This window comes from Elephantulus edwardii, unplaced genomic scaffold, assembly GCF_000299155.1.
Source record: "Elephantulus edwardii isolate Elephantulus edwardi_28Jun2011 unplaced genomic scaffold, EleEdw1.0 scaffold00095, whole genome shotgun sequence".
In the NCBI taxonomy this organism is placed as follows: Eukaryota; Metazoa; Chordata; class Mammalia; order Macroscelidea; family Macroscelididae; genus Elephantulus; species Elephantulus edwardii.
In genome coordinates this window covers 6,578,901-6,601,597 of record NW_006399845.1, presented here as the reverse complement: position 1 = coordinate 6,601,597, position 22,697 = coordinate 6,578,901, and the positions used below count along the sequence as shown (strand labels likewise).

General features: G+C 40.5%; 1 protein-coding gene across 2 annotated transcripts in view; it reads left to right on the top strand.

The window, feature by feature from the left end:
• Nucleotides 1–22,697, top strand: part of ARHGAP26 (Rho GTPase activating protein 26) — a 636,281-nt gene that overhangs the window by 364,523 nt on the left and 249,061 nt on the right. For both annotated transcript variants that reach the window (XM_006891116.1, XM_006891115.1), the window contains exons 13-14: nt 13,699–13,764; nt 16,020–16,094. In XM_006891116.1, coding sequence (XP_006891178.1) covers nt 13,699–13,764; nt 16,020–16,094 — 141 coding nt within the window. The remainder of the gene's footprint in view (nt 1–13,698; nt 13,765–16,019; nt 16,095–22,697) is intronic.

Sequence of the window (22,697 nt, the reverse complement as noted above, 5' to 3'; positions counted from 1 at the left end):
AAGCTTCATCCTGTGTGCAAGCTGTGGTCACTCAGTCATTACTCCTTCCATTGGCAGGTTTTCGTACAGCTCCTCAGCATTGAGCATGTATGGAGTTACCATTTACTATTGAATCAGCTCCGGCTCCTGGCTGCCCCACATGTGCCAGGGTAGAACTGTACCTCATAACGTTTTCAGTGGCTCGTTTTTAGAAGGAGATCACTAGACATTTCTGCTAAGTTTCTTAGAGTTATCAGCATAATGTATTATCCATTTGCACTACCCAGGAATTCCATATAAAGTTTAGCAGGGGATATGAATTGCTACAGGGAACCCTGATAGCACATGGTCAAGCTCTTGATGGCTAAACAGAAGGCTGTAGGTTTCCCCCCACTAACTGGTCTTTGGGAAAACCATGTGACAGTTCGCTCTTGTCAAGGTTTACCGCCTTGGAAATCTTGCTCATACAGGGCAATTCTGCCATCTGTTGTTGTGGTGGTTATGAACCATCAACACAGAACCGACCCGTAGCTGACCCACCAGTGGGTTTTCAGAGGTAGTTAATCGCATGGGAAGAGGTTGCCCATCCTCTTCCCACAAAGCAGTTGGTAGATTTGAACCATGTGCCTTTGAGATTGCAGCACAGCTTCTTGCCACGAGGCCACCAGATATTCTTCCTACCCTGTCTTAGAGGTCCCAATAAGTTGCCTTAATAGGTTGTTTTGGTTGGTTTTTTTTTGTTTTATATAGTACTCTTAATCCACACTTGGGAGCTCTTATAGTCTGTAGCAAGTTGCACTACTAATCCAAAGATTGCTCATCTCCAGCAGTTCAAATCCACCTGTACCTTTATAGGGAAAAACCGGATAATTCCCTCCTGTGCAATTTACAGCCTTGGAAAAGATAGAGGGTCATCCATGGGGGTGTGTGCCCACTTAGAAGGAAGTATCGAATAGTGGTTAAGAGTGTGGGCTCTGAAGTATTAAACTATGATTGGATTCCAAGTCTTAGAGTTCCTAAGTGTGTGTGGCCTGGGAAGATTTAATTCATTTCACTAGGTCACAGCTTAATGATCTATGAATTATTAGGATAATTAGATGAGATTAAAGTAGAAATCTTGAGCTTCCCCCAGTGCTTGTCATTCTAAACAATCACTAGCTGTTATCATTTACTGTTTGTTATTGTTGTTGTTAAGTGCTGTCAAGTCATAGACAACTCATAGTGACCCTATGAATAAAAGACCTGAATGCTTTTCATCGTTTCTTCATGTTGATAGACTTTCCAGAGGCAAGCTGTTTCGGAAGTGGATGCCACTCCTGCTTCCAAGCTTGTTTTAATCAGGAAGCTCCAGCAAACACTGTCGACCATGGGTAACCATTATTTCATTTGACTCATCAGTGTCACAGTGTTCAGCTTCACAGCAACCATGAGTTACCTCTGTACAGCAAGTGAACAGACCAGGGATATACGACCTCGAAGAATGTTTGACCAAAAACAATTAAAACCAGGCCTGAGTGCCATAGATTAAGGTCACCCACCTTTGGCTTGGTGGCATCACTTTCTGTCCACTAGGCCAAAAGAACTCTCCTGTTGTTGTTGTTAATACCTTTATCCAAAACCAGAGCCTGTTTATAAAAAGATAAGATATTTGTACATTCTTTTTATTTCTCATTGCCATTGCAGACATTGCTTTAATTAATTTTTATAGCTCTCTCTTCATATAGCAGAAGATAATGAACCAGAGCAGAGACATAGAGCCATCTCACAAGCCATTGGGCTTATTGATTCCAGGGATCAAATCGTGGGCCTCCGATTTGGAATGCCATCCTGCAGAGTGTCAGGAGCCAGAAGTCTCAAACCTCTTCTAGGGCAAGTCAAGGTGGAAGGAGAGATTGATGAACCTGGTGCTTTAGACACTCCCATGTTGAGAAAGCTGGTGATGATTTATTTTGGTTTTTAAATCAGTGGACAACCTCCCAGATAGACACCAGGCAGGAAGAAATTAAGGCTTCTAGACTGTATTTCACTCTCGTGATGTCAAGATCTTGTGTAGGAGACAAATGGTCCTGATTAAGCTGATTGCATTGAGCCGTGCTTTTCACGCTTTCTTGATTGAGAATTTTAAGGTGGACTAGGAGATGGCAGATGTTCCCCTACAAAGAAACACTCTTTCCCCCTCAGCTGGCATGTGATCTTCTCCTTGGGCTATGTGAGAACCCAAACACTGCCACTTAGACTGCCTATCCCTTATCAAGACTTAGACCACTATTTACACCCTCTTACACCCTTTTTTGACTTCGATGAATTGCTGGTAAGTTTACTTGAGTCTAGGCAGGGATTTCATCTCTTTATCTGCTGCTTGTTTTACTTGCTTTGCTGTATGTCTCTCTCCGTTTATATTTCTACAGGTGTTACTTATCTAGTGTGTGAGGGAATAAAATTCCAATCACCTGCCTTTATAGAGACCAGAGGGTGATCAATCTTATTTGGTCAGTCTTAGGAGAGATGATTGGATGAGATGGATTCATACAATAAATAGGGTAATAGGGATAGATGTGTCAGAGTCAGTGAGACTGGCTCAGAACAGGGCAGGCTTCAGAGCTGTTGTATGTAGGGTCGCTATGAGTCGCAGGCCACTCAGTGGCACATAACACCACCACCAACATTTGGTTTATGCATCATATCAGAGACCTTCTGAACTCTGGAAGTTACCAGTATGTTCAACCTTGTGATTCCTGGAGTGTGGACTACTCTTTGCCTATTGGTTCCTGATGTGTTACCTAGTGAAAATGCAGGTTGTATTTGTTCCTTCATTCAGAAAATGTTTACTGAAGTGTTGAATAGAGTAAGTAAAGTAGCTGTTATCATGTATTTATGGTACTAAGATCATCAACCACACTGCTATTGAATGAATGACTTCCCACTATTTAGATTTCCAAAGGTGTAGATCTATCTGTAACATTATGTTGATTATTATTAATTTATTTATTTTCTTTTTCATTTCAGTGAAGGTTTGCAAAAGATACTCATTTTTTGTATAATTATTGATAGACATTTTGTTTTAGAACATTAATTACCATTGATTAATTAATGTAATTAATTAACTACATTGTCCAGTAACAAAGGTAGACTGCCTCACTTTTCTCCCCTAAGTGGCCAGTGCATTGGAGCTGCTAATAATTTTTGATTTAGCAACCCAACATGTAATCCATTTTGCTACAAAGGCACCCTATGTTCCTGAAAGAAACGGCCTATTTAGCGAATATGTTAAATGAAAGTATAATTTGAAATACTGATAAGTGTATAAAAAAATAAGAGCGAGAGGATAGAGATTAACAAGAGATGGTTTGGTCAATTTTTGAGGAAAGGTCTCTCAGAAGAGGTGCTATTTAATCAGAAACCTGAGAAAAGGGAGGGAGTGAGACATGTGAAGAATTAGCAGGTGGACCGACACAAACAAAAACCCCTGAAGTGGAAGGAATGAATCACCTTTGTTCTAGAATGTCAAGAAGAGCTATTGTGACATGACCGGAGGAGCCCAAGAGGAGAGGGAGTGGGCAATAGGCTGAGACTCTTCCAAGTGAGGCCATGGTCAGGAGGAGATAAGAGTTTGTATTTAGCCTTATGAGAAGTCACCAGAGAATTAGGAGTAGGTGAGTAGCATGAATTGATATGTATTTGAAAAGATGTCCCTGACTGCTGAGTGGAGAATAGGCTGTTAGGGGAGGCAGGGGGCAGGGGCGGGGGGGGAAGGAAAAAAATAGGAGGCTGTTGAGGCTGTCCTAGCAAAAGATGATGATGATCTAGCCCAAGATGTTGTCCAGGGAGATGGAAGTTTTCTATTCTGGACAACTTTGAAGTCAGAAGTGACATAACTGGTTGATGAGTTAGGTGTGGAATATGAGGGAATTCCCAGAATCAAAGATGACTGCATTTTATAGGACGTTCATCTGGTAGAATATAGGACTGTCCCATCTTGTCCTTTCAGCCAGATGGCAGGTAGTCTAGGGCATGTTAGGACAGTGGTACAGGAAGAGTAGAGCAGGGTTTAGGGCTCTTGTACATAGGTCACTATGAGTCTCAGGTGATTCGACAGCACATAACAACAACAACATTGGATTGAGATATTTGATGTTTCTTGTTAGATACCACTGAGTCAACTACAACTTAGAGTGATACTATTAAAAAACCAAACAGGCTGCTAAAGCCTTGTCCTGCCCCGCGCCATGCTCAGGATCTCTGCCATTCTCAAGCCCGTTGTTGCATTCAGTAGGATCTTCCTCCTTTTCAGTCACCTTGCCCTTCTCCAAACATGATGTCTTTTTCCAAGTTCTGCTGGGTGCCCCTGACAACCTACCAAAAGAATGTGAGACAGAATTTCACCATCCTTGCACTCTGGCTGCATTTCCTACAAGAGACTAATTTGTTCTTTTGGCACTCCGTGGAATATTTAATACTCCTCACCAACACCACAATTCACAGGCATGCCAAGTCTTTCGTCTTCCTTTTTCATTACCCACCCTTGACCTGCATAGGAAGCAATTGAAAATACCACAGCATGGGTTAGGCACATCTTTGCTCTTCAGTATTTTAAAGAGGTCCTTGCCTGCAGATTTTCTGTTTAACATGTGTTTTTATTTCGTGACTCCTGAGAAAATTTGGATGTTAGTAGCATCATAATGAGCAGAGTCTGTCGGAAGTTGTTCTCCCAATCCAAGATGATACCGCTTTGGCAGTTCCAACCCTCCCGCAGCTTTGAGGGAGGAAGAGGGACAACTTTGGCAACTTACAACTTTCAAAACCCTGTAAGAGGATCCAGCTTTGTGTTCTAATGCAATGGCAATGGCAATGAGAGAGTTGAGGACAATACAAGATGTGGTCATTATTGAATATAAATAAGTCCGTTTCTTTAGAGTGACCCTCACAACTCTTAGATAGATTATACCACGATACAGGTGAGGGAGGCCATGCCTGAGTTCATCCCTAGCCCAAGGTGGCTGAGACCTCTAACCCAGGTCGGCTTGACTTTAAAGCTCTCTCCACTACATGCTATTGCTCTCTGCTTTACTTCACTTGTTAATATTTGTTTTTATTTTCTTGCTGCTTGTCAACCAGTAAGCGGAGTAGAAGGCATTGTGAACGGGGCAATGGGATGGAACACAGGATCTTTGAGAACTAATCTGGGATTGCCAATTGACTGTATGCAATCCTCAAATCTGTTTTGGAAGAAATATAGCCAGGATGCTTCTTAGAAGACATAGTGGTGAGATTTCCCCTCTTATTTTGGACATGTTATCAGGAAGGTCCAATCCTTGGAAGAGGATCTCAGTCTGGGTTAAATAGAAGGTCAGGGGGAAAGAGGAAGACATGCAGTGGGCGAGGTGACACAGTGGTCACAGTAGTGGGATTGCACATGGCAACAATTAGAAGGATGACACAGGACCGGGGATCATTTTACTCTGTTGTATGTAGATTTGCTTTGAGTTGGAGCTGATTTGGTGACACCTAAAAATAATAACATCTATTCCCAGAGTAGAGAATTTTCACCTAAATAATTGTAAACCAGGAAGTTCCCAGAGCACACCTGGAAGCTTCTAAGAGTTGTAACCATGAAACCAGATTCCTAGGGACACAGCCCCAAAACCTCAGCCACCTTAGAGTTTCACATGTTTGGGAGGAAAGGAATGAGCCCTCAGTCTTCCATCTAAGGGTGTGAGCCAATTGGAAATCTATCCTCCAGGTGGATTTTGTATTCAGTTCAACACAACTGCTCTTCATGGGTTTTAGTGGTGCTGAAATAGATTCAATTCAGAATGAGCTGAGGCAAACTTGAGTCTAAAGAGCAAATCCCATTGAGAAATTGATTAAAGGTCTGTGGTGAGAACATCCTGGAGCTGCCCGTGAAAGGGTGCCCTCGTCTCAGCAACTGCACCCACGTTGGGAGGAGAAGCAGCTTGTCTCTCATTTCTCTTGTTTACATGTCAGTCCTCTTGCTTTTGTGTAGCTAGTTTTCCCAGCAAATTCCAGCTCTTCTACAAAAAAACTTACAACTCTTTTTTTTTTTTCCCCTGCTAAAGGGAAATTGGCAGTTTTCTAGAAAAAATATTCAAACTAGGGAAAACATGTTGAACAGAAGCTTTAAGAAAGGAAAAGGAAAAAAAAAAAAAAAGAAAGGAAAAGGAAAGCAAGTATTCTTTCAAGTGTATCTTCGGGTTAATTACGCAAATCTGTGCCTCTGGTCTGGATTTGTCTCTTGAAGGTCTGATTAGAATTCCTGTGATGCGTGTAGTGTCCCACACAAAGCATGGCTTTTCCAAACTAGATTTCTATCACGGAGCAGTGGTGATGCAGCGGTCTAAGTATTGGTCTTCTAACCAGAGTCAGCAGCTTGTACCTACCAACCAACTGCTCTACTTCCCATCATTCTACCTATGGTATTAGGGGTGGAGGTGGAGGTGGGGGTGGGGAGCAGCCAGTTGCTGTGAAGTTAATGGTAGTTCACGGTGACTGCAGATGGGTTAGAGTAGAACTACGCCCCAAGGATTTTGAAGGAGTGATTTTGCTGAATTTGATCTCCAATGTCTTAGTTTTGCAGTGTCTCTGAGTTGACTTTTTTTTGAAAGCTTTTGGTTAGCAGTGAAGCACTTTTGACTATCTACATCACCCATGGACCTCACTGCATTAAAAAAGTCCTTTCTTTTAAAAATTGGCAGTCTTCTCATGCCTTTCATAGACTGATAAGAATTAAGTATGCGGGAATAGTGAGAACTGAGGATTGGAATTCAACGAGAGCCCGTCACTGATGTTTAGAAAAGATGCTCTTGGATTTGAAGAACGGAGCCTGTTGGGTGGCACAAAGCTCCGGAGAGGAAGGTTCCACTATTTTATGCTTGTGTTTTCTGGGGGCTTCCTTGACCATTAGGCCTGATGATTAACTGGCTTAGTTGGTGTGACATGGAAAGACCACCATCTCAGCCCTCATGACTCTTAATGTCCGTGATGATGATGATGCCTTGATGGCCAGGCAAAGGGTTTCTGAAAGTGTCCAGGAAAATCTGAACTGGCTTCCCCTCCTCTGTTTCCTATCTTGGCTTGCACATTTTATTTTCTTTCTCTTGGCCTCATTCTTGGGGCTGTTATGTTTGATGGTTAATACCTCTTTGTATTGATACAGGAAGGAAGGAAGTGGTTAGGTCAGGCCATTCATTTCTTTATTTAACCTTTAAAGCTTCACAAAAGTTGAAAAAAACTGAGGACAAGAAAACTCAGATAGCTCACCTGCTCTAATAAGGTTTGCATCATTGGAATTTGAAAGATTGTTTTGACTATATCACACTACATCTCAGCAGTTCTTCTCTGCCACTGTCTATGTGTCCTACCCCAACACACACATACACACATACACACATGCAGAATGAGGGACAGAGATATTAAAAGAAATAAAATAGTGAATAAAATAAAAACATAATATATAGACTTTTGCTGTCATGAATGCACATTCTAGTTTGGGGGATAGAGGTGTTTTGCACAACCATACAAATACCTGTCACTTGGCAGATATATTGTGTTCCATGAAAAGAGAGCTCAGTGATCAGATCTGAGGACCTACACCTAGGTGGAGAGATCAGGGAGACTTTCTGAGGAAATGATAATAGATGTGGGGCTTGGATTTGCAGTTACTGGGACCTACAGGCTTCCACGAAGGGCTTTACAAAGATTGGACAGAGTGTGGGAATTGAATTTTCTGAAAGCAAGCTGGTGTGGCTGGGGTTGGGGTTGGGGTACTGAGGAACTCACGAGGGGTCAGCCAAAGGTCAGGCCCACACAAGGTTCAGTGGACTATGTTAAAAATCTGAGTTATCTTCCCAAGGAAAATTGGTGCCATTGAGATATTTTAAACAGAGAGGTGACATAGTCATATTTTGCCAAGATCTCTCAGGCTACAGTATGGAAGACAGATTAGCAGAGATGTGAGGAGACCCCTCCTCCTGAAGTGTGAGGGGACTAGGTAAGGAGTTATTATAGCTCTCCTGTCAACACACGATGGAGGCCTACCCCAGGATTGTGGTGGGGAGACCCAGGGAGAACTAGACAAGATTGAAAGACATAAAGGATAGAAGTGGGGGATTTGGTCATGATTCTGATATGAATGAGAGAATGGGCTGAGGATTTTGCTTCATTTCTTACCACCTCCTACCAGCACCTGCACACCTCATTTTATGAAGGTAGGGAAATGCCAAGGAACAGCTTCTTAGTTGAGATGCCAGAAGCTGAAGAGCATGACCACTACTATGAACCTTATATATGGCTCTGACCATTAAGAGTTCTTGTTTATCTATCTGGCCTCTCAGCCCCCATCTCCTACACAATAAAATTAAGTCAGAATTTACTCAGTGGCAACCAACAACAACATAGTGCGGTATTCTTTTAAGCCCTTTGGAGCATAATAGGGTTTTTGTTGTTGTTTGGGGTATTTTTTGTTGTTTGGAGGGTTTTTTTCCCCTTGTTTTTAATTTAACATGTCATTCCTCCACAAAATTCATACCATAGACAGTACAAATTGAAGATTATTTTAGGTATCTCAGAACACATCCCTGGTCTGCCCCTGACATTCTCCAAATTCAACTTACCACTCAATTTGAAAAATGTCTGTGGCATGAATGAATTGAGTTTGAGTTGGAAAAGTCCCCACAGAACTTGAGTAAATGGGATTTTGCAACCCTTTCTCCTCTTTTCTTGAAAAGAAGGAACCAGACATCAGGTGTTGTCAGTTAAGAGGATGACACATTCCTGACTTGGAAAGTCAGAGTGTGCATTGGTGTAAACTCTGTGAACATGCATTATGTGATAGCTACTTAGATGGCCTTGTGTCTGAGTGGCTCTGAACTTGGGGCAAAGGGTGGAGGAAAGCTGGTCCAAGCCTCTGTAGCCTGATAGTGGATGACAGGCCTGGGAGCCTTTGGTACTGCAACAACTCATCGCATGTCAAATTAAGGGAATAATGCAAGCCTAGTAGACATTTAATGAGAGATTATTTCTGGAGATTATAAGGATACTGAAATTGCAAATAAATCCCTGACCTTTTCAGAGCCTTGGCTCAGTAAAAGAGCTGAATCACCTGCTTGAGGGGATTATGGACAGCCGCTTCCATCTGGCGGGCCGCTCAGACTTCTTCCATTAACAGCCTCTGCTCTGTGGTGATGGTGTACTAAACCTTTTATTGGGAAGTCACTTTTCTGACTAGGAGGGCTCAATTAGCTTATGTACCCACTGGGCAGAGATCAGGGCTAATTGTCTGGTCATGGATGCACTGCAGCTCCTATCACATTAGTGGTGGTCAGCGCATGCTAAATACTAAAGTTGTTGTTAATTATTAGTAACCTCATTACAGGGTCAGCAGGAAAGTCAAGTGGATGGGGGGGAAAAGTCCAGTCTCTGTGTGCAGGTGGAGGATGGGATGTGGAAATTCCTGGATGATAATTTATACCAGTCCCAGTTTCGATATTTAGAACAATGATTGTTAAATTGTATTTCATAAGTTCTCTCTTGGGAAAACTGGTATTTACTGTGAATTCTATTTCTTAACATAATTTTAGCTTATTGCCATCAATAATAATTACCATCTAACTTGAACACATTAGAGCCCGACAGAGAGTTAATTTGAGTTCTTAAGGTTTGACTTCGCAGCATGCAAATGTTATATGCTCTTGGGCTTAGACAACTAATGTGTGTTAATAAATACTGCATTACATGTAAACTGCATGAGGCCTTGGTGTGTAATATCTGTGTAAGATTTATTTCAGGAGAACGAATCTGCTGGTTTAAAATTAATTAGTGAGGAAAGGCAGAGGAGGAACTTTAGTGTAGAAGCTATTGCTTTGCCATTTCCTTAAGAAGAAACTGTAATTTCTATAAACTCCACCATGGAGTTCATTCCAGCTCACAAAGACCATCCATCAGGTTTCTGAGGCTGTAAATTTTAACAGGAGGAGGCTGTTTATCTTCTTCCCTCAGGTCAGCTAGTAGATTCAAATCACTGAAGAATCAAGGCCTTCACAGTGTAATATGCTCTGGACTGGGACTCTGGTGGTCTAGTGGTAAGGGGTTGCACTGTGGACCCCAAAGCATGTGGTTTGAATCTGCCAGCTACTCTGTGAGAGAGATGGACAAGGGTCAGCTACGAGTTGGTTCTGACTCACAAAACATATTTATATCATGAGAGCTAATTGTAGTTACTACAAGTGGATGGGGTTTTTTTTTCCCTAGATATACTTGGATTATATTTTCTTTTTCTCCATTAGATACTATGAAGAAAGGCCTGACTTCTCACAGTTCCACAAAAAAAGACCCAAGGACTGATCTGTCTCTACAGGGTTATATGTAAATCTGTCCTTGTTTTTCACATTAGTTAGAGGATTGACTTTATGAGTAGGTATTTTCAGGCCAGTATTAGGTCATCATGTCAATTGCTTGATTCTTGACAATTTCCCAAAACTTTTATTGGCATTAATGGCAAAAGAAAGTAGAATAACACACAAATATTAAGGCATTAAGCCTGTGTTCTCAAGCTTAATCTTAAACATTCAAGTTTGGGATCTATCTCCACACCTTCCCAAACACTAGATATACAATGATAGCTGGATTTTTTTCCTCCCAAAAGTCTTTGACTAGTGTCCCTATGGATAGATTTTCTTAGATATCTCTCAATAGAACTCCAAGGCTACAACTGGCCATGGAATAATAGTTATAAGCATTCTGGAAACCTCTGTAAGTACATAGAGTATTCTCCCCCTCCCTGCCCCGATTCATACTTTCCAGAAGACTATTCTTTTTTTTTTTTTTTTTTCTGACTACTGTATAAAGGAATGAATGTCCTCTCCTACACGCAAAAAGATGCCCAACATCCTTAGTCAGACAGGAAATGCAAATCAAAACCACCCTGAGATGGCACTTCACACCCCCTAAGATTACTATAATAAAAAGGACAATAAGAAATGTTGGTAAGGATGTGGAGACATTGGGACCAATGTACAGTGCAGTTGTTTGACACCAGTTTAGAAATCAGTTTGGCAATTCCTGAAGAGTTAAGCATGGAGTTCCTTTATAACCCAGCAGGTCTTCCCCCAAAGTATACAAAACTGAAACTTGTCCGCCAACTTTTACATAAATGTTGACAGTCATATTATTCACAGGAGCCAAAGAGTTAAAGTAACTTTAATGCCCCATTATCTAAAGAAGCAGATTCATTAAATATATCCAGGTCCTAGAACATTAGTCAGTTTTAAAAAGAATTAATACACCTTACATCTTGATCAACCTTGAAAACACCATGCAAATGAAAGAAACTAGACAAAAGGCCATATATAGTATGATCCTGTTTCTATGAAATACTCCTAATAGGTAAATATTTATGGTTAAAAAATCGCTTTGTCTTTTGCTTTTCAAGGAGAGGAGTGAATTGGGGGTGGGGGATGGGGAGAAAAGTGCAACAATGAATGAATGGAATTCCAAAATCTCTGTGGATGTTCATTGAAATTAATAATAATAATAATAATAATTTAAAATAAGAAAATAAAAAAAGAAAGATTTGTGGTTACCAGGGTCACAGGTAAAATTAGCAATGAGAAATTGATTACTAATGGGTATAGGCTTTTTAATGAAAATTGTTTAGATAATTGATACAGAGGCTTTTTTTTTGGGTAAGTAAACTACTCTCTAAAGTACTCAAGAGCAACAGTGTCTCTGGAGACTAAGGTGCGCCTGATATAGGCCATGGTCTTTGAAATCACTTGTTATGCATCAGAGAGTTGGACAGTGACTAGGAAGGATAGAAGGAGAATTGACGCCTTTGAGCTGTGGTGCTGGAGAAGAGTATTGAATGTTCCATGGACTGCCAAGAAAACAAACAGATTCATGCCAGAGAGGGTTAAACCAGGCTACTCCTTGGAGGCAAGGATTCTGGGGCTCCGTCTGACATACTTTGGACATGTTGTAAGGAGAGACAGGTCTTTGGAGAGGGACATCATGCTGGGTAGAGTAGAGGGACAGCGCAGGAGGGGAAGACCCTCTATGAGGTGGATTGATTCAGTGACTGGGGTAATCGGGATGGGTGTGTGTCAGAGGCAGTGCAGTTGGCACAGGATAGAGCACGGTTTAGGTCTTTTGTACATAGGGTCGTTATGAGTCGCAAACGACTCGATGGCACATAACAACAACAACAACAAGTAAACTAACATCAACAAACTGTATACTTTAGTTAGCTAAATTATAGCTTGTTATTACATTTTAAAAATGTCTTAGTATGAGTTAATTGGGTTTCAGTTGGAACAAAGACTTTGATCTGACTTGTGTGTTCTGTTTAGGAACCTTACACTCTCCTACTTTGCACAGAGCATAAATACTGAGTTTATGTTGGAAAAAAGCCAAGAATTGAGTTAGGAGGCTTCTTGTAGCTTCTAGAATGAAAAGACTGGTTTTTAGAACAGGTGGTCTCCAGGGAGAAAAGCATTGTTTTCTGTTCTTTTCTGGTACTTTCCTTACTATCTCAGAGGCTGAGTGTGTTTATGGTACATTCCCCTTAGCAGTAAGTATGCATGTTAGTACAAAGCTATTTTTCTTTGGGAAGAGATGTTATGGGAAATTAGAATCCATTTTTTTGGTTTGATTTTGGAATTCTCAGTGGTTTTTTTTCCCTTGATTTTCTTCATTGGCTCTTAGTTAAGAATTGGGAAAATACGCCATTTGCATTAGATTCAAGATGAATTCACTTTCTGTTCATTTGTTACATTTTACAAGTTTATCCCATGCCCTTCAATGATGACAAACTATTTAAAAAGCTCACTTCCTTACTGTGTACCACTCGCTTCTCCATTCAGAACATTTAAAGAGTAGAATACCATGCCTAATTACCCAAGGAGGTCAAAGATGAACCCATTTCTACCTATTACCACACACATCTTATCACTGGATAAGCAAAGTGTGGGGATAAATTTAGGTGAATTTCCAACCTAGATGCTAGATCTGCTCTACACTTTGGGGAAAGCCACTGCTGTTGATCGTTTATTTTCTTAATGCTGTCAATGGATTTAGAGAATACAGTGACATTTCCAGTTTTCCACATAAAGGGTTGAGTTCTTCCTTTGTGTAGGTTCTTTACTGTTGGCTGTTCCATTTTCCTTTTGGTCTTTAACCCTTTTATTCTGATGTCTTGAGCAAAACTATACGTCTCTCTGACTTGTGTCATTGGTGGTGATTCAGGCTGAGGGTGCTAGAGCCTGCCTCCCCCGTGCTTAGCTCTGTAATTTTGGGAAGCGTACTTCACCCTGCCAGATCTCAGTTTCTCCATCTGCATTATGGGGCTAGTGATGATATCATCCTGGGAGACTCTCAAGGATTGAATGAGATAATCCATAAGACCATTACTCAGCATTTGTACTAATTTGAAGAGGACCAGTAGGCAGTGAGTCCTACAGTGTCTGTTAACAAAGTGATTTTCAGGATGCCTAGTGACTCCCCAAGCAAGGCATTTATCACTCTGTGCTGCAGTTTTTTCAGTGACTGTGAAAATGAAATTAAATAATCCATTCAGTTTATTATCTTTAGACCTATTATTATTGTTATTTTCTCAGCCTTTCATATCATAAGCATGCCAGGGACTGGTCTGCTCTGGGCTTGAGGTGCATGACCAGCCTCTTGACTGGCTTCTCTTGCTCTTTACAGTGGCGCAGTTGGACAGCATCGGCTTCAGCATCATCAGGAAGTGCATCCATGCTGTGGAAACCAGAGGTAAAGTAACTCGCAGATGGCATTGTGCCCAGTGAAGGTCATGCCTGCTACCTGCTGGTCCCCGATTTTAAGTGACTCATTAACTCCCCAAGTGCTAAAGTTTTGTGTATTTCTGCCTGTCGCGTTACCTTGGTGCTGGTGCTACAGCTCTCAGTTTATTCTATGTCGTCGGCCTCTTTCGCTAGTGAAGCCAATGACTCCTTTCCAAACTTAATTTTTTTAATTGCCTGTTCATGTAAAACAAACACAAAAAAAGATTACCCAGAAAACCAGTTACTGCAATTCAATTATTAAAATATTTTAACATATCCTCATTATGATTTATCAGTATGTGTTTCTTTGTTGCTTCATTAAATAACCCAAGAGGTTGTGTCAGAGCTAATAACTATCATGATTTTGAAGTATTTAAGATGTCTGTAACAATTGTAATGTGTTAAGAAGGTACTTGTGATGTGTTTGTTGTCTGTATTCAATTAGGAAAGGAAATGCGTAATTTCCGTTTTAGGTTACGGAAAATAAAGATGTGCTTACTTTCCCAATAAAGTTTAAGGACTCTGAATTATTTCTAATGGTCCACTGAGGACTGATCCAAGGACCTCAGATTAAGAGATTTTGCTCTGAGGAGCCAGTACCTGGGGACCATCCCAGGTGGAGGGAAGGACAAAGGTAAAGCTACTGCTTTTCTGCACTGGGGATGCAATCAGGCCTTATGTATTGTATAGTCATCTTTCCTGGGCTCATCGGAACAGGACCGCGAGTTCAGAGAAGCTAATTAAGCCCAATAGTTCCCCATCTCTTCTGTCACAAAGGAGTCCTCAGTACTGGCAGCCGAGAGGTTCATATACTCCTGTCTTCTGTTCCCCTGACAAGAGCTGTTGTTAATCATCTTGCCACTAGATTTGACTATTATCAAACATACGAATTTCATTTATCCTGCAGGCTCTCATGACAACAACCCTTTGTTTGAAAGAGCTTCTGTCTTGTAAAGCAAAGACTATGACATGCATCACTTAAGAAATACAAATTTCTTTATACAAAGCTGTGAAGCATTGAGTGAGAGGACACAAAAACAAAACCTAGAACCTTTCAACTACAGAATTTAGTCAAAAAGTATTCTTATCCAAGCGACTTGTTTCAAAATGCAAAAATCCTCTTTTTAAATGTTTGCCTGTCTCTGCTGTGCCTTCCTGCAACAGAGTTAAGGCAATTTACAAAGAAATATAAATGACAGCTAGAGGCCATAAAATAAAAATGCAGGAAAAATATGAGCAGTCTCCTCCCATGCGATTTACGGCCTTTTGAAAACTTCCTGGAGGGTCAGCTGTGAGTTGGTTCCAACTCAGTGGCACATAACAAGAAGTCAAAATTGATGAAAATTCTGAGAATTGATCTTTGAGGAAATAAAGCCATGGGTCTAGACTGAGACATAAAGATGTTTCCACAATTGTGTTAAGATGGAAAAAAAAAACCAAACAACAAACCCACTCAGAAATTAACCACATATTTTAAAAATTGATTAGATAAACAAACAGTGGTATATCCATGTGGTAAAAAAATAAGTCACTAATATGTAGTAGAAATGCATTTATTGATGTGGCAAGGTTTTCTTTTCAAGCAGTCAGTGTGTTACAAATGAGATCTGGATTTTTTTTTCTTTATAAAAAAATATACTATTTAGATAATAAATGAACATATTTCCTAATTTCTCAGTCCTGATCAACATTTCCCAAAGTTAACCATGTCCTTAGACCTCAGTATTTTCAGTCAGTAAGACTTTTTAAAGATTTCACTCTGTAATCTTGGTAAGAATAGATTGCAAAACATTTATCCTTTCCTTTCATAGGAATTTTTTTATCATATCTTTTTTTTTTACTTCCTAAATTAAAATTTTGTTACATATGGTCTATATTTAGAGGTATATATTTTGCCTCCTTCAAAATACTTTAAATGCTGACTTGAGCAAGAAAAGAGGAAGGTTTCCTCCCCCTCCAGTGACTGAACCAGGCAGAGTGATATGCATGATTTTATAACACGAGGGCTGAAGTGTGCAGCACATCCGTGAAATCCTAGACAGCTGTACCAAATCCCACTCCTTCGCAAAGAGCTGAGTTGAGTGACAGGGGACTTTAATTAGAGCAGCTTTTAGGAGAGCTGAGAAAATGAAGGGGGGCGGGGGATAATGTCTGTTTGGCGAGGCTGCCTTGACTTGTGTCCTGATGTGCCACTAATTAAATCATCACTGTTTGTCTCCTCAGGGATCAATGAGCAAGGGCTGTACCGTGTCGTGGGGGTCAACTCCAGAGTGCAGAAGTTGCTGACTGTCCTGATGGGTAAGTGCAGCGGTAGCTGTGACAGGGCAGGTCCCTAAGGGGACATCCCAAAACAGTCACCAAAGAAATTGGGAGTGTCCACAGGTTAACTCCCAGAAATCAGCTGCCCTGCTCACCACTTGTCATGGATGCAAGTCAGGAAGAGGTCCTGAGTGGGAATGGACAAAACAGAAAATGCCAAGTCCACAGCACCACACCCTCTCTGTCTTGGCCACTGCTGGGCCAAGTGGCCTTTGGTCACTCATGTGACAGCCACACCCTACTCTGTGCTTAATCGCTCATGACCCCCTCTTTCCTCTTTTGAGCAGGTATGTAGTGGGCCACACCCAGTATCCAAGGAATGGCATCCTTCATTCTAGCCTGCAGAGAACCTTAGAGCTCATGTTCCCTGCTGATGAATAGGTGTCCTGTAACTCCCAGATAAAATGCGTGGAAACAGATAATTCTAATACTCTTCTAGATTTCAACAGAACTTCCTCTGCACTTAGTGATACAGATATTGAACACTGCCTTCAAATGTGCCTTATTTGAATCAAAAACCCATGGCTCCCTGAGTCAAATTTGCTTAGGCTGCAGATTTCCTGTATTTTTAGATATGATTGCAGCCAGCCTCAGTGAATCACAGGGATCTAAATGGCAAACAGATCAGATTTCAGAGACCAGTGGCTATTACTCATCCCCATGCAAGCCCAGCTGCGCATGTTGTGATGGATTGGAGTTCGGGGACCCAGCTCACTGTTTAGGGCAGAGATGGCTCTCTTGTTACTGATTTCTGATTTCATTTGTCATCTGGTGGCTTCTAATAGCCCATCATGTATTCATATTTAAGGAAACTTCTCTCATGCCTTCTGTGTGGGCGCACCTTGGAGGTAGTGCTAGTTTGGTTCTAGATCACTTGCAGTAAAGTAAATATTGCAGTAAAGCAAGTGCTTGAATATGTTCTTTCCCAGTGCATGTAACTTAGGTTTATACTCTACTGCAGTCTATTTAGGGGGAGCCCTGCTAGTGTAGTGGGTTAAGTATCAGAATGCTAACTGAAAGGTCAGCATTTCAAACATACCAGTCGCTCCAAGATAGAAAGAGGAGCCTTTCTACTCCTGTAAAGACTTTAGCCAGTAGCCTTGCTTTAAGTCAAAATTGATTCAGTGGCGATGGTGGTAGGTTGTTGGTTAAGTGTGCAATAATATTGTGAGGAGAGTTTGAAATATTGAGAGATATGCCAAAGTATGACAGAGACACAGAGTGAACGCATGCTGTTGAGAGTAATGGTGCCGATAGACTTACTCAGAACAAGGTGGCCATATACCATCGTTTGTCAAAACCACGGTCTCTGTCAAGTGCAATAGAATGAGGTGTTCGTGTACCTGTTTTTGAGAGATTGGTTCACGTCTTGAATGTGTCCGCATCACAGTGGATGTGTTATTCGAAACTGTGCCTATTTGTAAAGTACTTTTACATTTTTATTTTTGTTCACATTTTAGACATGGTTTATTATGTTTAAAACTGTACTATTTTGAGATTTGTTGATTCACATAAAATTTTAAGAAATAATATGGAAATCCCATGTACCCTCAACCTAGTTTACCCCAGTGGTAGCATCTTGCAAAAACTGTTACATGATCACAACCAGAATATTGGCCTTGGTACATACAAGATACAGGGCAGGTTCATCACCACAAGGTTCTCCCTCAATCCCTATCCCTAAACCCTGGTAACCACTACACATTTCCCTATTTCTATAATTTTGTCATTTTAGGAATGTCATAGAAATGAACTGTAATAGTATATGACTTCTTGAGATTGCCTAAGGGTTTTTGTTGTCATTGTTTGGTGTTCTCATAAGCACAATTTAAGCCCCTCACAATTTATCTAAGCTGTTGAATTTATTAATAGTTCTTTTTTATGCCTGAGTAATATTCCATTGTCTGACAGTACCATTTACCACTAATTATTCATTCATTGAAGGACATCTGAGTGGTTCCTGGTTTTTTACTATTTCAGAACAAAGCTTTTTATGCAGGTTTTTGTGTGAGTAGAAGCTTTGCTTCTCTAGGATACCCATCTAAGAGTGTAATTGCCAGGTTTTATAGTGATAAGTTATTGTTTGATAAATTAGAGTTTAACAGGTATCAATGCTTAGTCTTTCATCTCTGACAGCATCTATAACCATTTGCAGAGTATCTGATTTCTGGGAGAGATTTGCCAAGTGGCAGAGATGAAACTTTAGAAAGAACTGCTCCTTGTTTGCAGGTAGCCAGAATGAGAAAGGTATTCAGGTATATTAAAGCTATAACATAAACAGGATGTGGGGCTGAAATGAGCCGGATCTGGAAGACTGAATAATGTGGGGGGAAGTAAGAGAATAATTTTTTTATTCAGGGGCTATTGCAAGAAATAACATGATAGGAGGAACACTCTAGACATGCAGTGATGGCTGTAAGAGATGGTATTGGTTCTATTATTACTATTGTTTTATTATTTCAAAGAAACACTTCAGGTTGAGGTGACTGGAAAACTATGGTGGCTGTGTGGCTCAGACTCATTGCAGTTGAGTTGGAACCAACTCAGAATTGACCCTAAGGCAGGTTTTCAGAGGCTGAAAATCGTACAGGAGAAGACCTCTTGGATTTGAACTTCCCACCTTTGGATTGGCAACATAACTCCCTGTCTTCTCGACAGACCACCAGAACTGCAAGCTACTATGCTCAATACTTCGGGTTTCTTTCTCTGTTTCTTAAAGGAAGTGATATTATTAAATATTTATAAATAGTGGAGTTTTAGACACTTGCTCACAACTCAATAAGTCAATTCAGAAAGCACTTACAAGGGAAAAATACCCAAAACATATATTGCTTCCATAACCAAGGTGGCAGAAGCATAGCAGGGGTTGGTGGTTCAAAAGACATCTTTAAATTTGCTGGAACCATTCCCTCTTATTTCCCCTTGGCTTCATGTTGTCTTTGAACTCTGCTGGTTCTTGATATTGGCTTTATTCTATGACAGACTTTTATTCTCTGTGGGAAAGAATGTCCTAGATAAGTTGAACCTCAACTGAAGCTCATGACCACTGAGAAGAGAATGTCTTTCTTCACAGTTTTGGTCGAAAGCTCGATGAATAACTGATTAGTGAATACAAGGCCAATTCCATTTCTCAACATTGGGCCAATTACATGTCTCGTATTGTAACCTTGGATCAATCACTTGATCTATAGAAGTGAGAGCATCTTGGGCAGGCCTGAATTCTGTACCTCTTTCATGTGTGGGTGCACATATGCCCAAATGCAGTGGGGTGTAGGCAACTTGAAAGGAGAGGGTTATCAGCTGTTCAGGAGCCTATGGAACCCAGTGGACTGAGTAGGATTACTATTACAAGGATAGACGAATGCTTCCTTAGAATAATGATTGCTGGCTGGATTAAACAAGCAAAATATGTGTCCAACACAAGTAAAATAAGATCAGATTGCAGGTTTAGGAAGTTAATCATGGCAGCAATGTGCAACTTTGTTTGATCATTGTAACTTAGCCCTGGTAAAAATGTAAACTTATACCTGGTTAAGACATATTAACAAAGACAAAAGCAAAATGAAAAATTAGAGAAAATATTCATAAAACATTTTTTACGGATTGAATTGTCTTCCCCTCCCAAAATATATGTACTAAACCCTATATGTTGTTGTTAGTGCAGTTGAGTCATAGACGACTCATAGCAACCCTATGAATGAGACCAGAAGAAATCTTGCTAAAAATAAATAAATAAATAAAATGTAGGCAACAGACTATTTAGGAGTCAAGTATGGTAGATTAGGTAGAACCTACTATAAGGGCTGAACCAGGTAACCATTCTCAGGCCAGGCAAAAAGGACAGATTCAAAATGAGTAGAGAGAAAAATCTCAACAAGTCTTTGAAAGCAGCCAGATGTGGGGAATAGAAGAGGGACAGAGATTTCAAAGATGAAGAGTATTTAAAATTACCTTAAGGAAAACTAGTTGAGATTTCGTTTTGTTACAATCACAGTAAAAATAAAAAAATTAAATCAAGTCTAGCCTTAACTGAGTGTGTTCATCAAAGAAAGTGGTTATGAAAGAAGTTTGTTTTTGTCACTTTTCTTAGTGACCCTCAAACAAGATTTTCCCAGTTCTCTTCTTATTTAGAAATAAGTAATCATGCACATCTGAGAAATATCAGAAAAATTAATAACTAGCAGCTGAAAAATCACAAGGCCTACTGCTTCTGCCAGGAGGATGTTAACAGGAAGACTGAAGCCAGAGGAATGGCCACGCAGAGCTGAGAGACAACTGCCCGCATCGTGGGAGCCTGAATTCAAAGATGAGTCTCACCCCTCCTCAGGTTAACCATGCTGGGCCTCAGTTACAAGAGAAGCCTTGGAGACTTTAGAACCTGAAGAGGGAGCTCTGTCTCCCTTCCTTTGTGGGATCTTGCTCTTTATCAGGACTGGGGCGGGGCTGGGCTGGCTTAGCCAAGAATGTGACATAAATTTGGCTCATAATACCCTAGAATGGTTCTTTGAGCTGCCTGGGCTAAGTGTGAGCCATTGATTAACTCTTTACCCTATATTCTTTGGATGTACAATACATCCATACACTATTTAAGACTGGAGTTATTGATCAGCTGTTGAAATAGTACATTTGAATATACACTTGATTGAATATATGTGTAAAAGTAAAAATTAGAGACTTCTGTTGATCATTTTGAGTTTTTGGTTATGTGATTGAAGTTTTTAACAATTACAGCTTGCATTGGGAAAATCAACTGTCAGGAACCTCTCTAGAATTCTGAGAAGCAATGATGTCAGTTTAGAGGTTTTTGCAATTAATTGCTGTGCATAGAGAGCTGGACAGTGACTAAGGATGACAGAAGAATTATTGATGCTTTTGAGTTGTGGTGTTGGAGAAGAGTCTTGAACATACCATGGACTGCCTAGAAAATGACTAAGTCTATCTTGGAGAGTATGAAACCAAGATTCTCCTTGGCGGCTAGGATTTTGACGCTTCATCTCATATACATTGGGCATGTGGCCAGAAGGGACTGGTTGTTGGAGAAGGACATCATGATTGGAAGGGTGGAGAGATAACACAGGAGAGGAAGACCCTGGATGAGATGGATTGATACAGAAAACTGGCACAATTGGGGTAAATGTGTTAGATCAGTGAGACTAGCTCAGGACAGGGCAGACTTCAGAGCTGTTGTACACAGGGTCGCTATGAGTCACAGGCTACCCGAGGCATATAACAACAATGGCAATCTATTTAGGTATATCTGGTTGGAAGAGGAGTATAAGTGCTTGTGCTTTGGAAAAAGTCTGCTTGTACTAATGAGGATTCTTTTAGAAAACTAGCTATGATTTCCCAAGGCAAATGCAGTATGCCTTGGGCTGGTGTCATATTATGTGCTACTCTGAAATCTTGGTCCTACTAACAGAAATCATTAGTCTTTGGAGAATGGCAAGAGTTTAGAAAGAGTCGCAGATTCCCAGAAACAGATTGTTTGCTGTTCATGTGCAGGGGTTTTTTTTGTTTCCCTGCATATTATGAGAAGATGAATTTTTCAAATTCTAGCCTTAAAGAAAATACATCAACTTTATCAACTTTTTTTGCTTCCACGTATCTTTCTTCATATCAATACTTTAAGCCACATTTTATATAGTAAAAGCCATGGAAAGTGATTGTAGAAAATGTGGAAAACAAAAAAGGAGAAAAGTAAAATCTTACAGAATGCAGAAAACCTTTATAGACTGCTGCATCCTATCACTATTAGTTTTTTTAAAATATAAGATGACATACATATTTACCAAATTAGAATCATTGGGTATGTATACTACTTTTAGCAAGCTTTATTCATGCCAGCCTTTTCAACAACGAGCCTCTCTTGATAACGCACCCAAAGTGTAGGAGACAACCTTTCACCATCCTTGCCTCTGAGAGGTGCCCTGGTTGGACTCCCTCCTGTACAGATTTGTTTATCCTTTTGGTTGTTCATGGTATATTCAGTGCTCTTCTCCCACACCACAGTTTAGGGGCATCAGATCCTCTTAGATCTTCCTTATTCACTGTCTGACTTTCAGATGCAGAGTGAACAATTGAGACTTTCAGTGAGATGGACTGACACAGTGGCTTTAACAATGGGCCTGACCATGGTGGAGACTGTGACAGTTTCCTGAGATGTTAAGGTTCCTTTTTTGTATCATTATTGATATTTTATTGCTGTAAGTGTGTAAATGTGATATTGCTACTTTTCCCCATTATAGTCTATAAGATTTTTTTTTTCTTTTTTACTAATACAAAGTAGAGTTATTGTTACATAGAACATGTGGTGGTGGTAGTGGTGGTGGTGGTGGCAGGTGCTGTTGAGTCAACTATGAGTCACAGTGACCCTGGGTGTAACAGATCTGAGCCCTGTCCTATGCCAGCCTCATCATCTCTGATAGACCTATTGATACAGTCACTGTGTCAGTCCATCTCATTAAGGATCTTCCTTCCTCTCCTTCAATGACCTTCCACCTTTCCAAGCGTGATGTGTTTTCCCCCAAGAACTGACCCCTCCTAACAATCTGTTCAAAGAATATAAAACCAAGTTTCCCCATC